The following is a 21,944-nucleotide window of genomic DNA, read 5'->3' on the forward strand; positions in this document are numbered from 1 at the left end:
CAGCCTGTTTATGTCTCCATTTTTTAAAATGATGTGGGAGTGATTCTCCCTTTGTTTACGTGTACTTCACAGCAGTCCACAATTGAAATCAATATCCTTCGTTGACTTTGATGGATTTGCACCATGCCAGGAAGGAGACTCAGACTCTGTGCAGCTAGCCTATGCATTATCTTGTCTCACTACGAGACAAGTCTGTGAGAGAATGACTTATCAGCCCTCCGGTGGCAAGGCTTTTTGATCTGGTCCTACCTGATCTGCACACTTTGCTCTGATCAGGTACATCGGGTAACTCATCAACACGTTTGGTTGACATCCAGGTTGCAATTGACTGCCTGACATGAAAGGCGCTCTGTTTGGTAGTAACATGACTTAATGACAAGATTTCCAGTGTAAATTATGAGCTTTGTTTATTGGATTTTAATTGTCACGGAGCAGGGAGGCTATGCAGGGTTTATTCATAAGAATTATTTTAGCAATGAGTCAAGAAAGAAGTGAATGAATCATATCGACTAACTGAGAACTTTGCTACCTTTTTGTGGACAACTTATGTATAAAGAAAAAAGAGACAATTCTTTGGCATAAATTAGTCGTTACAGCAATTGACTCAGCCACTACTGAAAAAATGTCATTGTTGTTATCATTTATAAAGTGTTGTTGATGCAAATGAGTCTTTAGAAGCTTATGAAAATCAAGGCCATTACCACAAAGAGCTCAAGATCAAACTCGAATCAGGGTACCCTAGAAACACATCTAAAAGAAGGCAGTTTTAAAACAGGGATTGAACAGCAAGAGGGACAAGAAATAAAGAAGAAAAGGAGAGCAGAAATGCTGTGACATGACAAAGCGAAGGGAGGGAGGAGCAGGTGATGGAGAGGTGCAGGAAAGGACATACCTCTAGGGAAAACAGGGCCACATGTGCGGAGGAGAAGAAACTGATAGAAAATTGATATTGGTCTTTTCTAGGCTAGAAGAGAAAGCTGCTATAGCAGCAGGGTGGCAAAAGTAAAAGGAGAAATTTCTGTAATTTTGCTGTTTCCCTAGTGAGCTATATGTTGTTTGTGAATTAAGAGTCCAAGGACAGGAAACCCACGAGAAATACAGCAGCCAGACAGACCGCTGTATGTGGGAGGGAGATGTGAGGAATTAATTTCCTGGTGTAAATGATCCACCTTAAGAAGTAGCTTTGCGTTTTGTTGTAACTTAAGTGCTGACACTGCTCGTGGTTTACTCTGGAGTTTGATTTGTCCATTTACCTCCCACTGTAGTCGTTTGTGTCCAAACACAATCATGTGCATCCAGGTTTCAAAAGTATTGTAAAATCATGGTTTTAAGGATGCTGGCTGTGACGGGAATCTGAAATGCAGAATTTGCAGTGTCACTGAACCCGTCTCTTCCTCACTCGACCCCCAGGACTGCTTTAGAAATGAGACAATAATTGGAAAATTAGATTCATGAAAGGTAACCATGCAACTTCCCCGTTTCTGCTTCTGTGATTGCAATCTGGTGGTTATTAGGAAAAGGGCGTTTTCATTGTATACAGTCTGTTATCAGCTCGATATGCTCTACCTGGGATTTCGAAGTTGAGTCAGGGTCTTTTTGCCTTGACGTTCTCACAAGCAAGAGAGATTCTGCAATATGAGCGTAAAAGATGGGTGAAGACTCACTGAATCGGTGATTTAAGCGAAAAAGTTCTGGCTTTTCCAGGCTTTGTCCCAGGGGCCAGTGCAGAAGTGACCCATCAGGACATGGTAGATTGATGTATGAGAAAAGCAGAATTAATTTTCTTCCCTCTTCTTCCCCTATATCCCATGGCTGTGCTGCGTTCGCAAGGTTAGCAAGCTAGAATACGTTTGTGTCGAGGAGAGGAGCAGACATGACTCAGGGGCACATGGGAGCAAACACAGGGAGGAAGAAGTTGCTGTTTTTAGACAGCCACTTTTCTGACTGAGTGCACTTGAAGCACAGATCAAGTCAGCCATCCTGCAAAAGGTTCAGAGGAGGTTAGGTAAGATCCCATCGCAGATCCAAAGCAGCAACCCTTCTGCCTTGGCTCTTCCAGAGAAAAGGAAAGCTTTCAGCCCTGGAAGCAACCTGTAAAGGTGAGTGCAGCGTACCAGACTTACCCTCTTGCTGATGCTGCAGGTTATCCACCTGCTACTATCACTGAACTGAAGTCACGGGGCATTTCCAACCAGCTGCGGGTCGGGTGTTTTCCGATGTGGTTCATGTGTTATTCAGAGCAACAGTGAAGGCAAGAGCTCCTTCTCCATGCGTTAAATCTTGATGGACAAGAAGGAAGGTAGGGAATCTGCCCAACTCTCCTACGTCGTGCAGCAACGTAGCAATCCCAAAACAAGGGCTGCAAGATGTTTCATTTAAAACTGGAATTACTTCAGTGTTGTGCGCTCACATCCTTCCTGCAGATACAGCACAGCCTTGAATGAGTTCCCATCACGCTGTCAAGTCTGGTTATTTTCCCATCAGGTCTTGCTGTGGCTCCTGCATAGATTCTTCTTTTGAATTGTCTTGTTGGCTTGTTTTTGTAAGTTAATGGTACAGGGGGGGAGGGAAAAAAAAAAAAGAAAAAAAAAAAGAGAGTGGTACTTATGGGAAGACAGTTTGCGTACACCTTGTCGGCAAGGCTGACTGCAACACAGCCGAGACAGATTAGCACACCGCTGCCTGCCTAAAACAAATAAACACCAGCTGTTTATCAGACAGGGCCCAGCTTTCTCCGGGAGGAGGTAAACAGATTTATGCAGATGAACCTCCCGGGTGCCCTTGCAGCACAGCATCTTTCGTGGCTACTCGGCCTTCCTTATGAGTTACAGCCAGGACAGACAAGCAACGAGATGCAAGGTTAGCACAATAACACGCAGTGCCAGGGCGGTCTGTCATTGCTTTCTGTTTCAAGCCCATATTTAATAGTAATGTAGAATTAATCATAGCGCTGATCTCACCGTGAATGGAAGAATTTGAGGTAAACTTCAGCATTTTAAGCCGATAGCGTGTGAAAAAGCAATTTATTATAACTCACTTTATTATAACTCACTCATTATTCCATTTGTGCCTAAAATACTATGAAGCAAAATTTATAGCCATTCGACGCCGAAATTGTGATCAGCAAAAGTACTTTTCTGACTGTACGTTAAGATTGTCCGGTTGCTGTCAAACTGCTTAACTTCATCAACCTTTTCTTTTAACCATCCGAGTTTACTTGGAATCCAGCAGTACTACGTGAGCCCGCTACCTCAAAAGGATCGCTCCTCCCTCAGTTCAACTCCGTCTGCCACAATATCTTCTTTAATTCTTCATATAAATTTTCCCTGAAGCTTCTCAGGTGACCTTAACAACTTGCTGCGAAATCTGGTCTTGAAGACAGATGGGATATTATTTTAATAATGTAGACATAATTACACAGTCTGGATGCCAGTTCTCAGAAACGTCTGATCATTTATTAAGATGTTGTTGGGAGGAAGAATTGGGAGCTGAAAATTTTGGGCAAGACCCTGGGGAGTGCAGAGAGAAAGGTTTGCTTCAGTTCTCATGGTGTCACCGCTTACTCATCAGAAGCGTAAATAATCTCAAATAGTATTGCTGCTTATTCTGAGACAGTTTCCTTTTTAACTTCATCTCACACAAAATGGGACAATGGGATTGCAAATGCGATGTTTCTGTTGGGATTCCGAGTTTTTTAAAGTGTCCTTGGGCTCTTCTTAATACAAGATTATTTCCCTGCAGCTTTCTTGACTGCTGCTATTCAGGAGACCGAGAATGCAAATATGCGGTTTGTCAATACGGTAAATCCTAGGTACTGTAGTGATGAGTGTTATAGAAATGCTTGCCAAGAAAAAGAGGAAAAAAACCTCTTTCTCTACTCTATTAAGTAAATAGGTGTCATTTGAGCTTTTCTTAGATTAGAACTTTCCTCACCTAAGTGCATCACTTAACATTTCAACACATAGTATTTCAGATTTCTCAAGGTACTCCTTAAACACTCAACTAAACCAGGTGGCGAAGGCAAAGTCCACATGTGATTTGTTCTCCCTGGCTGTCACTGCAAATTTAAAACCAAAGTCATTTTGGATGTGCCTACCATCCTGTGCCTTAATGTTACTAATATTATTAATATTGGTAACTAAAAGTTTTCAGTCTATTGAACAATTAATGAAAAGGTCAACGGGAATTCTCTATAGTGGCCTCGTTCATTACAAGGCCCATTGCTTATGCGATCTCGCAGCATCCATCTTCCCAAACAAGCAAAAGGGCCAGAGATGGCAGCTCTTTAAACCTGCCTGTGAGCTCCTAATTAAAAAGCTTAATTGTATGAAAGCCATTAGGATATTAGTCTTCCAATCCATTGGCTTTTTGATGCGTTAAGTGGTACCTGTGTAGTTTTGGGTCATATGCTCCCTTGGGTGGATGCGGGTGCCTACTTGGGTGGTAGGAGCTGGTGGCAGATGGTGATCGCTGTTGGTGATGCTTCCCTGCAGCCAGTTTGAAACCCGGTATTGGTCACCTCCACCTGTTGCATCGGCGGTGCCTCAAGGGAAACGCATCTGAGCAAAGGGGTGCATACTTGTGCATCTCCTGTGGCACGTGGAAAAGATGGAAAAGACACAAAAGCTGTCCAGCTTGTGAGCAAACAGATGCAGGGCCAAGTTATGAATGCCCCGGGGTAGGACTGGAAAGAAGGTACTGTCCCATCTAACGCCTCTGCTTGAGGAGACCTCTAACGCATCAGCTTTTGCTCACCAAGCACTGGAGAAAAGTGTGTAGCTCTCAGGGCCCTGCCATGACCATCAGGCTGAAGCTGGGGGTGTTCTGTGCTACCACAGTTCTCAAGGAAGGCAGTAAGCTCCAGTGACGGGCAGTTTAGAGAGGTGAAGTTTTGGGTACTGTGCCTCCAGACAATGCTCCTCTTTGTGTTGCCAGAGGAGCTGTATGGGCACAGTGATGCCAGAAAGGTACTTAGAGCTTTGGCAGAAAGTATCTGTGTCCTAGTGTTGTCCCCCAAAGAGAGTATGGAGACCCCCCAAGTACTCTCAGCAACCAGTGACGTTTAATCAGGAGCCAGCATTTGTGGAGGTCCTGCTAGTCACTTACCTACCCTTCTAGGTGACTAGTCCCTGGGTAGATCTAGCCCTTATGAGTGACCCTGTTAGCTGAGCAGACCAATCTTCATAGTCCTTTGTACCTTTATTAAACTAATAGCTGTTGCTCTTTGGATTCTTCCTGAAACCTCGGGTGCTATTCTCTGTCAGTCCTCACTGTCCTAAATGTCAGTGGAAAGGATCATTGAAACTAATGGCTTGCATTTGTCTGTTGTGCCAGTGACTTTATCCTGGGATGACTTTGTTTCTGAGGGAACAGTCATGCAGGAGATGGCTGCAGGGTCAGAGTCCTGCTGCGGGGCAGCGCTCGGCACTTCCAACCAGCTCCTGCTGGTGCCCTAAGGTGCATGGGGGTCAGTGGTCGTCCTCCTCTTGGGAATGCTTTGACTTGCCAAGGCTTAGCATCAAAAATCTGCCCGAGTTTGGGTTTAAACTGGTCCTGACTGAAATGCAAAACTCAACAGGACCTTCTAATCTCGCCTGGCCTGGCAGGTATGTGACCTTTGCTACGCCTCGCAGGAGATGAATTATTTCCAGGATCATTCCAAAGAGATTCAGGTCTTTGTAGCAGATTCTGCCCCAAAGGTTCCTCTCCCTGAGGACAAGCTTGCTGCGAGCTTGTAGTGAAAAGGTGATAAACCTCAAGTACTTTCCTCGCAGATGTTTTGCATGAGACTAACTCCGTCCCAGAGATGGCTGCGTTCCGTGGGTGGGTAAAAAGATCCCTGTAGATATTTTTGCAAAGCAATTTCAGATCCTTCGCAGCTTGCTAGAAAATTGAATTAGTTGTTTTCCATTCCCTGAATTAACCCTGATTCATTCTTCCCTCAACCCTCTCCCTCTTCCTCCCCTCCCTCCAACAGATGTCCAGCATATTAAGAGGAGAGACATCGTTTTGAAGAGGGAGCTGGGAGAAGGCGCCTTTGGGAAGGTGTTCTTGGCCGAGTGTTACAACCTCAGCCCCACCAACGACAAAATGCTGGTGGCAGTGAAGGTAAATCCCAAGGGCGAGTGGCAGAGAGGAGGGCAGGGGCTGGCCGGCGGAGCGAGACTGGATGAGCCTGCGTGGGAAAGGGAAGCAAGGGAGGGCTGGGGGCCAGGGACGGAGATTTATCTGATGCCGGAGATTGTGGTAAATCCACTTAGTCACACAAAGTTTCAGTGTTTCGCCTCAAGGTCGTCTGTTCTCACCAATGCCAAAGCCTCTCTTCCTGCCGACGCAGCCAGGAGACAGAGGAGGAGGAGAAGCTGGTCTGGAAGCTCTGAGCTCCCGTGCGGCTGCAGCAGCGCAGTGTGGAGCCCACCTTCCCTCTGCAAGGGCCAGGGGCTCTTCTCTTTATGGATTTTATCTCTTTGTGGAACATGCAGAAGCTGAAACAACAACACGAAAAAAAAAGGCATCAGCAAAAATGAACACTTTAAGCACAGCTAACCAATTTGATGCAAGATGGGCGAAGCAACCCAGCTCGACTCCACCTGGCTCCGGCTTGCCCAGCCACACGTCGCTCCTATTTTGGTGGTTTTGAGCCATCACAAGTTCAGCTTGGCTTGTGCTGTGCTGTTTGCATCCTTGTGAGGGTCCTCGTGTGAGCTGTGCCCCATCAGCCTGGCTCTGGGCAGAAGAGAACCACTCGGTGCAGAAAAGCGCCCTCCTCTCAAGTGGCACCAGTTGGCAGACACCCAAGGTCTAATCCCTGGGAGTTAAATGATGCCTCCTAACCCTTTGGAAGAAGATCTGCATTTGAACCGATGCTCTACAGGAAAAAAGGTTCCAGCACTCTCTCCAGGACACTGGAGGCATCCAGTTACTCGAGAATTGTTTTAATCATTGGCAGCTCAAGCCTTTTTTTTGTTCCCCTTACGCTCTGAGTGTGAACCGCAAGATTGCACCTTTCACCTCTGGTTAAAGCTGAGGTAGCACAGCTACCCATATGATTAATTACCTGATTATCTGGCTGGTACCTGCCTGTCAGTGTCAGCCGTCCCTTATGCAATCCTGTCTCTCAAGTCTCCACTGAGTTTCATTTGCATGTAGGCAGAAACAGCATCCGAACTTGTTTCTGTTAATTGCTACTATGAGCTTACATCTCCAGGGTGCCTTTCATTCTGCGAGATCATACAGATCCAGCTTTGGAGCAAGGCCTTCAAATCTGGCTTCTTTCCAGCTCCGGCAGGGGAGTGAGGAGAAATCCCTCTAATTTGGGCCACATTATAAGTCTTAAGGGGGGGGGGGGGAAAAGGAAAAGGAAAAAAGGCATTACATCTTAAATTGAGATTTGGCTGCGTTTCCTGAAGGTCTCATGCTCCTGACAGAGGCTGAGAATTACCTCCCTGGTCACTGCAGCTCAAGGCAGCAGCAGGACACGCTGCTTAGGGCAGCTGAGCCCACAGCCCAGAGGCCGCCTCTGCTCTGCTCTCAGGGACTCTCTCCCTGAGAGAACGTGGCTGTGTTACTCACTCAGTTAAATGACTCAGATTTTCAGCGGATCTAAAGGTTGCAGCCCCGCAGATAAGCTGAGTTTTGATGTGATGGCATGGACAAGCTTCCTGTTTTATTCAGCTTGCTTCTAAAAACATCCTGAGAAATACACAAAAACTGTTTTCGGCAAAGTGTGTTGAGGTTACAAAGTCAAGTACTTGAAACGCTGGAAGGGCTGGTATTCGGGGCATGTCCTCCGAACACGTATTTTTCATTTCTCGGTGGACTGCTTCGTTGTGATGATCACTCCTGTGTCTGAGAGCTCCCTACGTGTGAGCGTGCTCGTCTTCACAGCCTCCCAGCGACATACTGGGGGAGTATCACCCCCATTTCTTGCAGAGGGCAGATGGAAAAGCAGGGAAGCTGAGGTGAAAGGATCCACCTAAGTGGAGGATGGAGTTACTGACCTGCCTTTCCAGCCCCGCGGACAGCAGGTACCAGACCCATGTTGAGCCCTGCCGCAGCAATGAACACGTGGAGCTTCTGCAGACCTGGCCCTGCTGCCACATCAGCGAGGATTTCTCAGGTAATATTGGGACAACGGGCACTTCATGAAAACGGCTGCAACCTGCAGATGCTGAGTGACTTGCCAAATGTCACGCGGGAATCGTGTGACGGAGGCACAAATACAATCCACCCCAAACCTTCCTAGGAGAGGCATTTCAGTGGTTTTGCTGAGACTTCTCTTCCTCCGCTCCTGGTCTTCTTTCCGTCTTCTACCACTTCCAGCTCCTGTTTCCCATATTTCTAAATGCTTGGCTGCGCAACCTTAGTAATGTGTTATTGTAATATCTTTTTTTTTTTTCCCTCTTTTTTGGTGTGTGAAATTTACAAACTTACAGTCCTAACACCTAGTAGAAATGATTGTGTGTGAAGGAGAGGAAACTTAAGCTCACTGCAGCTTGAAATATTACATGCAAACGCAGGAAAAAGGGAGAGAAAAGAGCGATGGGGAAGGGGACTGTTTTCCTGGGGAGAAATAGGGTAGCATCAACATTATAAAGATATTAAATGACTAAAAGTAATTGGGTGCCTGAGATAAGGATGGATGCTTTGCCATCTGCACCGTGTAACTAACATCCATCTAAATATCTCTAGTCAAGCTATCCCAGAGGACGTAGAATTAAAATAAAATTGTGCCATGTGACTAGCAGTTTGGGGGCAGAAGCGAGGAGATGAGGCAGTGTCCCGAGGCTTGGGTAAAAACCTCGCAGCCGATCCGCTCCCAGGGGAAAAGCAGCTACTCTGGAGGACTCGGTGCCTCGCTGTGCATGGCGTCGCACCCAGCAGTGCCACGGACCAGCTGGAGGTGCATTAGTACTGTGCTCAGCCCCTTTATGCACCGCTTTCTGATGCTTAACATCCCTTTTCGCACATAAATTGGAGCCTGCACCTGCTGATGCCACCTCTCCTGCCTCCACGGGGAGATGGGAGGTGTGGGGAAAAGGGGACATGTGTATTTGTGTGTAGGTGTGGGGAGAGCTACCTAGTGTCCCCCACCGCTCAGGGGGAACGGGTGCGCATCAGGCTGAATCTGGGGATAACTGAATCAAGTTGCCTTGAATCCTTTTCGGCTCCTGTTAGGCTGCACCGTTAAAGCCAGAACTGGTACTAAACAGTCCTGGCATGTGGGAGGTGGGGAGAATATAACTGACACCCAGCAACTCAAAACCAGAATTGCCTCTTCGTTTCCTTAAATGTGTGCAAAGACCATGCTGATTCTCATGGCCGTCCCATCTTGTTAAACGTTCTGGACTTCAACTTTTTCACTAAGGTGCCCTCCCTTGACACCCTGGGATGACAATGCGCTGCTTTCAGACTAGCTTTCCAATGCAACTGCAGCACAATGCGCGGACAATCCAGACTCCAACCCTGCGGAACCCTCCCTGATCCCCAGCTGCACCCATGGCAACATCTTCACAGCAACCCTGCGACGTCGGGCTGGTCCACGCGGCCTGGAGCCTGCAAGCTCCCCTGCAATGGCAACATGGAAGATGAGATATTCTCAACAAGGATACCGATTTCAGCATCAGTCTGCCAGGGGAGCTGTTATAAACAGCAGGGAATAAAAACACGATTTTAAAAATTATGTGAAAAGACTTGACAGTGTCCTTCTTCAGAGGCAGTTTGAAAAATCCACACAATAACTGCACAGCCAGGCAAATCCATCTTCTGGATAAAGGCAGTGTAGTCAGCTATTTCAAAATAAAAGACAGATAGCAAGGACTGGCTGGCTCAGGAATTTAATAATAATGAGATATGAAGCCATTCACCCCTAGGTCACCAGTACAAATCCTGGCCCAAGCTGGGAATAATTGGAAGCTATTACCCTCTGAGCCATGTTTGCTCCTGCCTGGGAAAAGAGTTGGGGAACTCGCTGGGCCGGTAACTACATGAACAAAATGGTGCCACCAGCACCTACCACCAGCCCTCCGAGTGCAACCGGGCCAGTGGCAGTGGTTCCTCTCCAGTCCCTTCCTCATCAGCTCTTCTGTGATGTTGCAACCCCTTTGTTCTGGTTTTTCCCGCACCTGAGCCCACCCTGTGTGTATCTGTGCCCCTTCTTTCAGGCGCTGAAAGACCCCACCTTGGCAGCCCGCAAGGATTTCCAGAGGGAAGCAGAGCTGCTCACCAACCTGCAGCATGAGCACATTGTCAAGTTTTATGGCGTGTGTGGTGACGGTGATCCGCTCATCATGGTCTTCGAGTACATGAAGCATGGGGACCTGAACAAGTTCCTGAGGTACGTGTGAAGGAGATACCGTACAGGTGCTCCACAGCCTTGGTGGGGCTTGTTATAGATCTGTGGTGCGCCAGTGACACTGCTGCCATGCGGATGCTGGTGGGTTGGGTAATGAGAACCAGTTGTTCCAAGGACAACTTGTAAGAGATAATGGTCCTCACTAGATTTGGTACTTTATTAGCTCTACCCCAATATTTCCTCTTGGGTAGTCCCAGGGGTGGTCCCTGTGAGCTATGGAAACCAAACTTTTCTTCTCCCGCCCCAACAAGATTGAAGCTGCAGGAAGGGTGGCTGCAATCCCTCTCTGCCCAGCAGGGGTAGAAGGATGCGAAGCCATGGCTGTCAGCAGCTCCAAGTCCCATCCACCCGGCAAAGTCATGCTCTGCTGAAGCAGGAAGGCCCCTAGCCATCACTCCCCATGTCACCCAGCTCCTGCTTCGATAGCACTAGAACCAAAATATTCCTTTCAGAAACTTGCTGGAATCCTTGGTCTGATGGGTATCCTGGGAATTTACTGATCTCTAGTTCTCATTCCTATGTTCACAAAAGAGCTGAGAAATGTTGGAGGCGTCTCAGGCAGTGCCTGTGGAGTCCATCCCTGGTCCTTGTTCCCTAAGCCGCATCAGACAGATGTTGACTGAGATACACAATATCCTAACCTGTGGCACCACGCTACTCAAGAAGCCAGGCAAGGCCTGACGAAGTGCCGTAATTGGCTTCCCTGCCTCTAGAGAGATGCAAATTGCTGGAGGCCCCCCACAGTCATCATTCAACCGTTTCATCAGCGTGAGGCAGATCATTTGTGTGCCCAGAATCCGCTAGTGCTGAGGGGCAGGGAGCAACGTGGGAGGATGTTTGTGGTGCTGTTCTCCCACGATACAGAAATTACGCTCTAAAACTTGCGTGCAAGTGGAGTGGTACTTACCTCTTGAAATAATTAGTAGTTTTATTTCCCAGTATTTAGAAAATTGGACCCTTGATATTTTCCTGTTTTGACTGCTAAGTGTGAACATGATTGCAGGAGGAACAAGAAGCCTGAGCACAGCAGGTGTAGGTATGTGGTCGGGATACACTCCGTGATTATTTTTCCACCATCACAGTCAGTTTCTGACCAGGAAACACAGGTCCTTCCCTGAGGTTTTCATTTCTAAGCAATCCCCGACACCAGAAGAGCTATGGGCAAGGACCCGGGAGGTTTCTTTCCTCTACCAAGCAGTGCCAACCTGTCTGCAGCTCCCTTTGGATGTTCCCAGGGCACTGGTGAGCTGGGAACATCCCTGCATTGGTTCCCTTCCTCATTTTAGCATAGTTGTGGGTAGATTGAATATGATTTTATAGCTCAGTCCCTGTCTTGGGTTCTGGGTAGATGGCATCCTTGGCAAGGCAGGATGAGTGAAGGCTGATGCTGCTCTAGCTTTGCAGAGGTCCTTAGGCTCATGTTCAAGGGGGACCGGCTTTGATTACCCTGGGACCCTCTTGTGGTACCCTGTCTTGCTGGGCCCCAGTAACCTCCCAGCAGCAGCAGATTGAACTCTGCCTACCGGAATGGAACCGTGCATTGGGCTGAACCGACGTTTAGCGCAGATTGGAGATGCAGTGTTAAGGACAGTGCCTTAGCTTCGTGACTGGAGGAAGGCAGTCTAAAAATAAAGCGTGAGAGACCATGCTTTTGAAGTATTTCACAAGATCAGAAAATTGACCCATCTTTTTTTCCTGGCAGAACCAGCAACATTATTCTTAGAGGAAGTAGATGTTACAGCTGAGGCATAGCCTCCCTCTCTGCTCTAATTGACCTCCCAAACTGTATGGTCCAAACCAAGCTCTCCTGCTGTCTAAGAGGGATGTCTCGTGCACGCTGCCAATGCCTTGTGGAATTGCTTCATACAACGGTGTGGTCCTAAGGTTGATATCATGCCGAAGCCATGTGCCCCCTCATCCCCATGTCGCAGCTTTCCCCTGGCACATGTCTGAGAAACACTCCTGGGAGGCCACGTCCTGTCCCGGTGTCACTGGAGAAGAAAGTGTGTTGTTATATTATCTTTGGCCTTTGTGAAGGAAAAGAAACTTTCCAGATGTGTGATCCCTGGGATTGCAGCCTTACATCTTCCAGCTGCATTTAGCTGCCAGCTTTTCCTTCTCATGCAGCTATGAAGCAAGCAGCTACGAGCTCCCTTCTCTGCATGTTATAGGCAGCAAAATCCCTTTTTGTCCCAAAGAAAGCTGGCTTTTGGGACAAAGGAGCTTATACCTAACAAACAGGTACTCAAGATGCCTAAGGGGGCATATGGAAAGAGAAACTTTGGGTTTCTTTATCAGGTCAGCTATCTACTGCTTGGAAACTCTGGGGAATGGGGCTACAAGGGGATCAGAGAGGGTCAGTGGTGCAGGAGTGCCTGGCATCCCTCAGCAAGTACCAGTTTTTACTGTGGCATGGTTCACCCAGCCCAAAGCAGGAGGTGGTTGCTCCTGCACTGGAGGCCAGGGATGCTGGGAGTCTTTAAGAGACACTCAGACGGACTTTTCCCAGTTTAACTGCAGAAATTGGAAAAGCAGTAAAATGGAAGAGGCTCACTTTAGACACAGTTTCCTAGAGAAAAGCACAATAAATAAATTCCCTCAAGCATTGTTAGACCTTTGTGGGCTTCCCAGAAAAGAGAGAGAATTTTACTGGACTATAATTAACTGGTGTGGCAAGGGGAACACTGGGATCAACGCCTACCACCTGGACTAGGGGTGGCATGTGTTGTGATGGCTGCACACGCCTCCTGGAGCCCCCGCATTGCTGGTGGTGCAACAACTTGCCCTGCTGCCCGCTCCAGGGGAGACAGCAGTCGTGGCGTCCTGGCTGAAAGAAAAGGGAGTCTGAAAAGATCCTGCCATGGAGAAATACAGGCATTGCTCTCCAGGGAGCACGGCATCCCTAGGGCTGGTGTATGCAGGGGCTGGAGGTTGCGTGCGTGGCAAGGCTGGGTGCTCCCCAGCACACAGACCTGCTGCTCAGGGGTCTGCAGCAACCGCCTTCCCTCTCCGATCACCAAATATCTTCCCTTTCCTCCCGTCACCGGTTTTCTAGCTTTTGTTTTGTGTCTGTGGCAGAACAAATTTGAAGTAGGGATATTTGCGTTTTGCCATTACAGACCCTCTTGGCAGTCTATAGCAAGTTGTTGCCGTTTGCTGTTAACTCAGAAAGGCAACAGATTTTGTTAGAGAAGTTGCATAGCTCTGATGTTTTTGTGTCAGTCCTTCCAGTGGAGCAGTGCCACAGCCAGGCGGTCTTGGGACAGAAGGAGGCATTTCAGCAGAGGAAGCCAAAGAGGTGATTTTCTTCCCCCTGTTGGCAAAAGCTTCCATGACTCCATAATAGAAAAAAACCAATCCAACAGTCTTCTGACAGGGGATCCATCCAATTTTATGGCCTTTCTATAAAGCTGTATTAAACCCAGTTCTCCAAGAAAAGGTGGGCAGACCCCTCTCGTATTCCCTGGAGGTTTCTTGACACAACTAAATGTACTAATACCCCTCTTGTTAGTCTCAAGTGTGTTGATAGTTCTTTCTTCTGGACTATAACCATGTGGGATGGGGAAAGGAAGGGAGGGAGGTGTACATATTATATAGGACATACCGAGACGTGTCCTATATAGTAGGATGGACAAAGAGCCAGTGAAATAAAGATGTTGGCTGTCCATTTTTTAAGCATCACCTTCACAGAGATTTCTTTGGAGGCCATTATTGTATTTGAAAAAAGTGGCAGTAATGAGATAGTAATATATCCTTCACTTCTCACATAGGATTGTTTACCTTTGATGACAACAGGTATCAGCTGTGGCTAAATATGGTGTAACTGAGAGGCATGACTGGTACAAACTGTCCAGCACAGTTTTAGAAGCTATTGTTTGTCCTGCTTTGCTGTTTTTAGCTAACCTTCTCAGTCCTGGCTCAGCTTCACCTGCTGTCGACATCTGTTGTCACCACCAGGTAATTTCCTGGGGTAAACCCGTCTGTGGGCTCTTTAAATAAGACATCAAGCTGTCCTTTCTGCATATACTCTTCTGCAGCTCCTCCTTGCCCTCAGCAGTTCTTCCAGTGTGCTGCTGCTCCCACCATGCCCACAAGCCTCTGAGATGCCTCTGGCAGCCCCAGCCCTGCCACCCGCTGTGCTGCTCCCGGACGGCTCATCCCACATTCACTGCAGCATCACCCACTCGTGGCTCCCAAAAAATACTCGTGGCTCCTCAGCACTCATTTCTGGAGTTCCTCTCCTCTTCTAGCTGTCCTTTTATAGCAGGAGGGGACTTTCAAAGCCATGTTCCCAGTGGTAGGGCAGCAGGAGGTAGCTGAAGAGAGGGGCATTTGAAAAACTATCGGTTCAACCCCAAACGCCTGGTTGCTAATCCTTTGGTGCACCCTCCAGCCCAACAGAGCAATTAGGGAACAAAGACAAAGGAGGCAAACAGTTTGGATCTTGTTGTGGGTTGTTCAGTCCCATGTCAAGAAGGAGGGAAAGCTCTGTACGTGCAATTTCAATTTGCTGTCTCTCTGTGGGGTTGCTGCTGATGACAGGGGTAAAACGCCTCATTTCAAAGAGAACAGTATGAAAGCCTTGGAGGAAATGCTGTACTGTATCTTAGTCACAAGGAGGAAGGTCACAGCAAAATCTCTTGCTTTTCCCTAAATATGAGGGCTTTTGTAATTCCACCGTCACACAGGCTACCACAGGGTGAGCTCTACCAGGGGAAGAGACATCACAGAGGGAGCACGGCAAAGACAGGCCTGGTACGCAGTGAGGAAGGGGACTAAAAAGAGGACAGGACAGGAACGAGACTGACCTTAAGTCCTGCATTTACGATGCACTTGGTTCAGCAAAATATTTCCTTTTGTTGCCCAGGATGTTCTCTGCATCTGCTGACATCCGGGTCTAACCTTTGCACCTCTGCTCGTGCCTTCACGGTTCACAGTACCTGTGTTACCTCTGGGATGGCTTAGGGTATAAAAGGTATTTTCTAGGGATGAAGCTGCTGGTGTTCCTCTGAAATCTCTTCTGTGATCTCTGGCTGTATTGATATCTATGAGGGGCGGTTGTTTGGTGATATGGTGTTTGGATGAAATAGAGGAGGCTGAGATTAAGAAAGAGACTAGGTAGCAAGAATATGATGGCTGCGGAAGAAAAGCAGGTGATATCTCTACCTCTGGGAAGGATTCCAAGGTGTAAGAATTAACTGGAGCAAACATAAGTAAGTATCTGGAAGCTCATTATTTCTGCCTAGGTCTTGCTAGAGAAGAATGTCCATGTTGCATCAAGCCAACAGTCCCTCTGTCCTGGCAGTCTGTCTCCATCTGTGGCCATAAGAAGTTGCTCGCAGTAGAGTAAGGACAGCAGAAGGATCTATGGCACCCACTCACCCAGCAAATGTTCCCCAAACCCCCTGTTCTCTTAAGCTTTTCTTTTTTTCTTTCCACTGGAGCTGTGTGTACACCTTCATGTTGCAGAGTTGGGAGCTAGTGCCCCCCCCCACAGCAGGAACAGCGACCGTGTGGGATTCCTGTCTCCTGGTCACTTTTGAGACCCAACTCTATGCTTTTTGCTTCTTCCTCCCTATAGGGCACATGGCCCAGATGCTATGATCCTCGTGGATGGGCAGCCTCGACAAGCCAAAGGGGAGCTAGGGCTATCCCAGATGCTCCACATCGCTAGCCAGATCGCCTCTGGAATGGTGTACCTTGCCTCCCAGCACTTTGTCCATAGAGACCTGGCCACCAGGAACTGCTTGGTCGGAGCCAACCTGCTGGTGAAGATTGGAGACTTTGGGATGTCGAGAGATGTCTACAGCACTGATTACTACAGGGTAAGGCAGCTCCAGTGACAATCTGATGCTCGGAGCAAAGGGAGACTAGGAAATGTTATAGTAAATCAGATGTTGGAGCTCTTGGTCTCACTCACTTGGTTATTCCTTCATTGAAACATGCACATAGATGTCGATCAGGCATCCCTGAACCACTGTCTTTTTCAGTCCTGGGCACGCTTGTAGTTCAGACATTCATGCAGATGTCTACACTCAGAGCTCTCTGTGATACCCCAGCACACAGTCACATACTTTGGGATGGCTCTGAAGTCATCCCATTCTTACTTTCTTCCTATTTTTTCTCCCTCTTTTTTGAAGACATTGATAAATTAAAGGTAATCCAAAAGAGATGGCAAAGACTACAGGCTGTGACCTCTGGTGTTAGATTAAAGGTACTTAATACAGGGACCTACAGAAAAGGCAACTGAAAGACTGACTGATAAGTGCATAAAATACGGAAGAGGAAATAATAGGCAATTTAGGTTCGACCTCAAAATACTTTTTTCCAGCAGGGTCATCATTTAGACAATGGAATAATTTGCCAGAGGTAGGTTGCTGAGGGCCTGTCATTAAAGAAGTTCAGGAAGCAACTAGATAAAAATGCCTGGGTTTAGTGCAGAGGCTAATCCTGCACTTGTCTCTGGGGACGGACTCAATGAGTCAGGGATGCCTTTCCAGCGTTTTCTTCTGTGATTTGTGCTCGCAACTGTCCCCTTGTCTCGCACACTCCCTTTGTACCTGTCTGCACTGCCCTATCTGCCTGTGATGGCAGCCTCCCTGGGGGGACGGCGGGTTTCTCACCCTTCCTCAGCTGCAGGAGAAGCCGTGATGTGCAAAGCGTTTGAAGCACGCTGGAGCAGGCGTTTGTAGATGGGCCATCCACCAGCAAGGAAAGGCTTTGCAGGCTGAGGAGCGGTGGTTTCTAGCCTGATGCTTGGGCTAAGGCTGGTTCATTTCTGGTTACAACGTGGATGTTTGGCTTTGAGGGTGATTTCTATCAGCTACACAAGAAAGGGTTGACCTATGGGCTTGATTTGATTCAGAAGGTTTTCTTTATGTGACAGGCAGTTGGCAAGCGGAGTTACTGTGCTGGGGAGGAGGAAAAATGTGGTCAGGTTTCTGCTGAGACATATCGCCTCTCCCAGCCCAGAACATTGGCTTAGCGCGAAGTTTAATCGCCGATGACGGAACCAATCTTCAGTGTGCAGCACAAAAGCCCGTGTTGGGAAAAGGTCTCGGTGCAGTTACCGGGCAGTGATGAGGGAAGAGAGGTGGCTACAGTCCCATCACTGCTGAAACTTCAGGAAGGAGTGGGTAGGAAAGGGAGGAGCCACGGGGAGGATGAGGAGCAGTCCATGTGATTACCCACATTCTTGCCTGCCTCCTTCCCTTCAGCCGAGTTACATCTACCCCAACCACAGTCAGTGTCACACTGCTTGAGACAATCCCAGCCGAGCTTGCCTTCCTGCAGCACTGAGAGCTCTCTATGCAATGAGAGAATTTGCTGCTATTGACATGTGAAGGCTAGGAGGGCCCCCAAAAAGTGAGAATTCAGATGATCTCCACAGGCCGGTTCGTTGTTGTGGACTTTTTGTCTTCTCTGTGGTGGTGTCCTGTAGACTTCATCTTGTCTGTGCGAAATGCTTTGCTGAGGATTGCTTCATGCTATCTCGTGCAGTGTCGTAAGGCTTTTTAGCGGACTTTTCTCTGCTAACACAAATTGCCATGCATGACCAAAGTAATAGCTAGTTATCACCTGTTTACCAGAGCAAGAGCTGAGCTTCAGACCAACACAGCTTTTTGTTCTTAGTTTTTTTAGATTTTCCTTTTTCTGTTTTCACTGGCTTTTTGGTACTTTTGAAACTCTTGATCAGTAAGTCCATGCTCTGCATGTATGGAGATCTTTTCTCTGATACATTCCAAAGAAGGGTCCTAGCAAAGCAAGGTTCTGATTGCCCGCATTTACACTGGTGGTGTGAGGGGCAGAGGGTTTATGGGACTTGTCCAAGGCCAAGGCAGGATTCGGTGGCAGAGATGGGGAGTCCATCCCGGCCATATATTCCCTCCAGCAAAGAGCAGAAATCCAGGGGACAAATGTTCTTCGTCCCTCCTCCATCCACAGCCCAACCGCATTCCTCCCAGCATATGAGAGGAACCCAGACAGGTTCATTTCTCAGTCTCCTTCTCTAATCACTACCGTGTGGGACATGTTTACCAGGAGAGCACATGGAGCTGATCTCATTATTCACCCTTGTGGTGCACTCACGGTCATGCGACAGTCTCTGTCCTTCCCCATCCACAGCTATCTCGTACCCGTGCTCTCCTTTCCCTCTGCCTTTGCACGTTCTCTGCCAGAACTGCTGTGAGCCTTGCTGTCTCTGGACTGGGAAATACATTTGGTTTCTATGTGTCAACCTGCACTTTTAAGTTCCCTACGAACAGGAATAGTCAACCCTTTGAACAGAAACCTGCTTGTGACACTAATGAAGCCACATGGGGCTCATGAATTGACTGTGTTAGACTGGACTTTAACTCTGGTAAGAAGCGGCATTCGCTTTCTCCTGCAAACGTAGGTGAGAAAAACAATTTGGCTTCACAACAGTTGTGCATTTGTGCACAACTTCTTCATAATTTTAATTCCTAACATCCCTTGCATGAAAACTGGCTCTTCAAGGCTACTGAGACCATCCTTTCAGACCCATCACAAAATCCACCACGATACACCAGTGAGGGCTTTTGAATAGATACAGATAGAGAGCGAATGAGCTCAAGTGTGAGAACCAAACTGCTCCTGGGTCTTACCTGTGGAAGGTGGAGATGTGGCTGAAGAGTTGTACTTTGAAACTCTTTGGTGCTGTCCCTGATCACATCTGCAACCTGCCTGGTAAAATTCCGGAGTCTGATTGTCAGTGTTTGTGCTCTGCCCTGTTGACAGTCTGCCGTTCCCAGTGGCAGGACCCGGAGCAAAGGTCCACTTCAGGTGGTTTCTAGAAAACATTGCTTGGTGTGTCCAAGCTGCAGCCCAGGAAGAATACTGTAGTTTGTCATTTTCTGGGAACACAGTGAAGGAATCCACCTCGAAGCTGACACAAAGTGGCAGGGCTGGAGCTCTCTGCAAGCAGACTCACCTCAATCCGCTGGGCGCCCGTGTTTGCTCTGTCCCAGGCCTCACAAGCACAGATAACTGGGCATGTGGATACGGGAGTGTGTTCCAGGCTGAGGATTAGCTCCTAGCCATTTCCTTTCTTTCCCATTTTTAATCTTTTAAAACAAAGAAAGAACACCATCTGGCTCCTGCATTTGTGGGATGCAAAAGTGCTTTAACAAAGGTGAACTGCTTAATTTCCTGTTACACATTTGGATACAGAAAACAAACATTTGCGTAACAAAAACAGCAGAGAGGCTTATTTCCCCTCTCCTCAAGGCTCTCCATGTTCTGCCTGAAGACAGATGTGTCCTTTTCCTTGTGCATCACAGAGGGATCCCGTCAGCTGGTGCCTTTAAACCTGCTCTCAACAAGACAGGATGGAGAGAAGACGGTTGTGGAGGTGGAGGTGGTGGGGAGAGGTGGAACAGCATCTGATTAGAAAGCAGAGGGACTGAGGAGACAAGAAGTAGCCCAGCATCTATGCGAAGAGTGAAGGCAGGGATGCTGAAGAAGCATTTCCGTGACGTGTTGTGTAACGTGCTGTGCAATCTTTGGTGTGGGCCTCTGTGGGAAGGCAGGATGGAATATATCCACACTGGAGAGAAAAGATTTGGGCGGATTTCATTTTCCTTGTTGTTTTCTTAAAAAAAAAAAAAAAAAAAAGTGCGAGTAGGCGATTTTTTTTTTTAGGTATGACTCAGGACTGTGACAGCAGGTGGTGGGACGCTGCAGGTCAGGGACGTTGTGCCTCAGCCAAGCTGAGTGTGGCATGGAGACTGCAGCAAGTCAGGCAGGTGGCGCCTGCCCAGCGCTGCCTGGGGAGACGGAGGCTTTCACGATGGCTGCGGGATGTTGTCCGGAGCTGGGGGCATCACTAACGCTGGGCTTAAGACCCCCAGCTGCTCTTTCACCCAGCAGACTGGGGTTTGGTTTCTCCCAGAGCCCTTCCGTGGCTCCGTACTCCCCTGTGCTCCAGTAAAGTCTGGACCATTTTCCTTTTGTCCCCCCAAGTGCATAATTCAATTCCAAAACAAAATCATGTAGCAGCTGCCAGGGAAAGGGCAGTATTTCTTCATCTTCAGAAGAGAACACAGTCTTAAATTGTAGTCATCTGTCCTTAATAACTTCCAAGGTAACATCCTGACATGGGTGGGACATCAGCAGTGAAGACACACGCGGAGTGGAGGAAGGATTTATGTAGATATTAAACCTCATTAAGACATCCCCCTGTCCAGATCTCCTCTGTCTTACCCTTCTGGCATCCCGCCCCAAATCCTGGGCTGGGCTTGAAACCTCTTGGGGATTTAGCTCCATCCTTTCCCAGAGGTCTGTCCTGCGTTTTCTCCTGGTCACAGTTCATCACGCAGAGGACACCTGCTTGTCAAAAAAAAAGACACATGCAGGATTTGCAAAGGGCTCTGAAAATATGTTTCTATTTCTAGCAACACGGAGCTAAACATAATAACAAAAAACGCTCCCTGCTTCTGTGTCCTCACCACTCTGGAGCATTGTTTGGATTTGGGAGAGACAAGGTTTGCAGGAAGAAGTAATATCTTTTATTAGAACATAGGATATTGTTGGAGGGGAAAAAAAGAGTGAATTTTAGACACACAAACCCTCACTGAGCTCTTTTTTTTTTTTTCAGTAGTATCAGTTGGCTTAATAAAAGATTAATATATCTTCCTATGAACCTTGTCTCTCACATCCTGAGACCATCGGAACCAAAACAACGTTTCTGCTGTGACTTTGGCCTTAGGTTAGCGTTCTTTAAAAAGTCTAGCATCCCTCTGGCAGATGCCTCCTCCTCTGAAGCATGAAGCTTTACTGTGTAAACATTTTCTTTCTTCTCTTTCTTTAAAATGGCGAGAGAAAACCCCATATTCTTTATAATTTCCAGTACCCATTGTCAGTTTGCTTCCTGATGACCATCTCCCATTTAGAACGTTTCTTACTTTAGTTCTTCTCCTCTAGAGTTCAAAATTGTTTTCTTTCTCCTGGGTACAGTCAGTTATTTTTTTCCAGTAAAGTTTCCACGCGAGTAATAGATCGCCGAGCTTTAGCAGCTGCCTGGCTCGTGCTCCGTGAGATAAGACTGATAGACAAGCCTTACGTTGAGAGCAGATTTAGTCTGACCCACACTGTCCTAGATAGAGGGTCCCTAAACGATCACACCGTCCTGTAATGGTGCTCTGTTCCCACCAGCTTTGAACTCACTGCAGGGGTTTAGCTGTACTCTCCCACAGGCACTTTTTGTACATCCTTGCTGGGGCTCCTTAACACCCGTGTGTACCGTTCAGCTGTACAACACCCGCGTTCGTGTCCCCTGACGCTCTCTTTGTTGCTTTGCTGGCCGTCTCATGCAGCGCGTTTGCGGCATGGGACGTTGAGCCTCGCAGAGGGAAATTCCTGCCCATCCCTGTTGGCACCAGGAAGGAGCCCTGCGATGAGCATGCTAGGGCTCTGCAGCATCGCCTACGAAGGCAGAGGGGAGGAAAACTCCCTCTGAATTTCCATCTGGGACGCGATACTGACTCACTTTGGGGGGGGCGGGAAAAAGCTGCCACTTCCAGGTTTTACGGCAGACCCGGTGTACGCTGGCAGGATTAGTCAGCTCTGGCCA

General features: G+C 47.8%; 1 protein-coding gene across 2 annotated transcripts in view; it reads left to right on the top strand.

The window, feature by feature from the left end:
• Window positions 1-21,944, top strand: part of NTRK3 (neurotrophic receptor tyrosine kinase 3) — a 218,835-nt gene that overhangs the window by 170,172 nt on the left and 26,719 nt on the right. For both annotated transcript variants that reach the window (XM_063346504.1, XM_063346505.1), the window contains exons 13-15: window positions 5,978-6,108; window positions 10,164-10,336; window positions 15,936-16,179. In XM_063346504.1, the coding sequence (XP_063202574.1) occupies window positions 5,978-6,108; window positions 10,164-10,336; window positions 15,936-16,179 (548 nt within the window). The remainder of the gene's footprint in view (window positions 1-5,977; window positions 6,109-10,163; window positions 10,337-15,935; window positions 16,180-21,944) is intronic.

Source organism: Chroicocephalus ridibundus, chromosome 9, assembly GCF_963924245.1.
Source record: "Chroicocephalus ridibundus chromosome 9, bChrRid1.1, whole genome shotgun sequence".
NCBI lineage: Eukaryota > Metazoa > Chordata > Aves > Charadriiformes > Laridae > Chroicocephalus > Chroicocephalus ridibundus.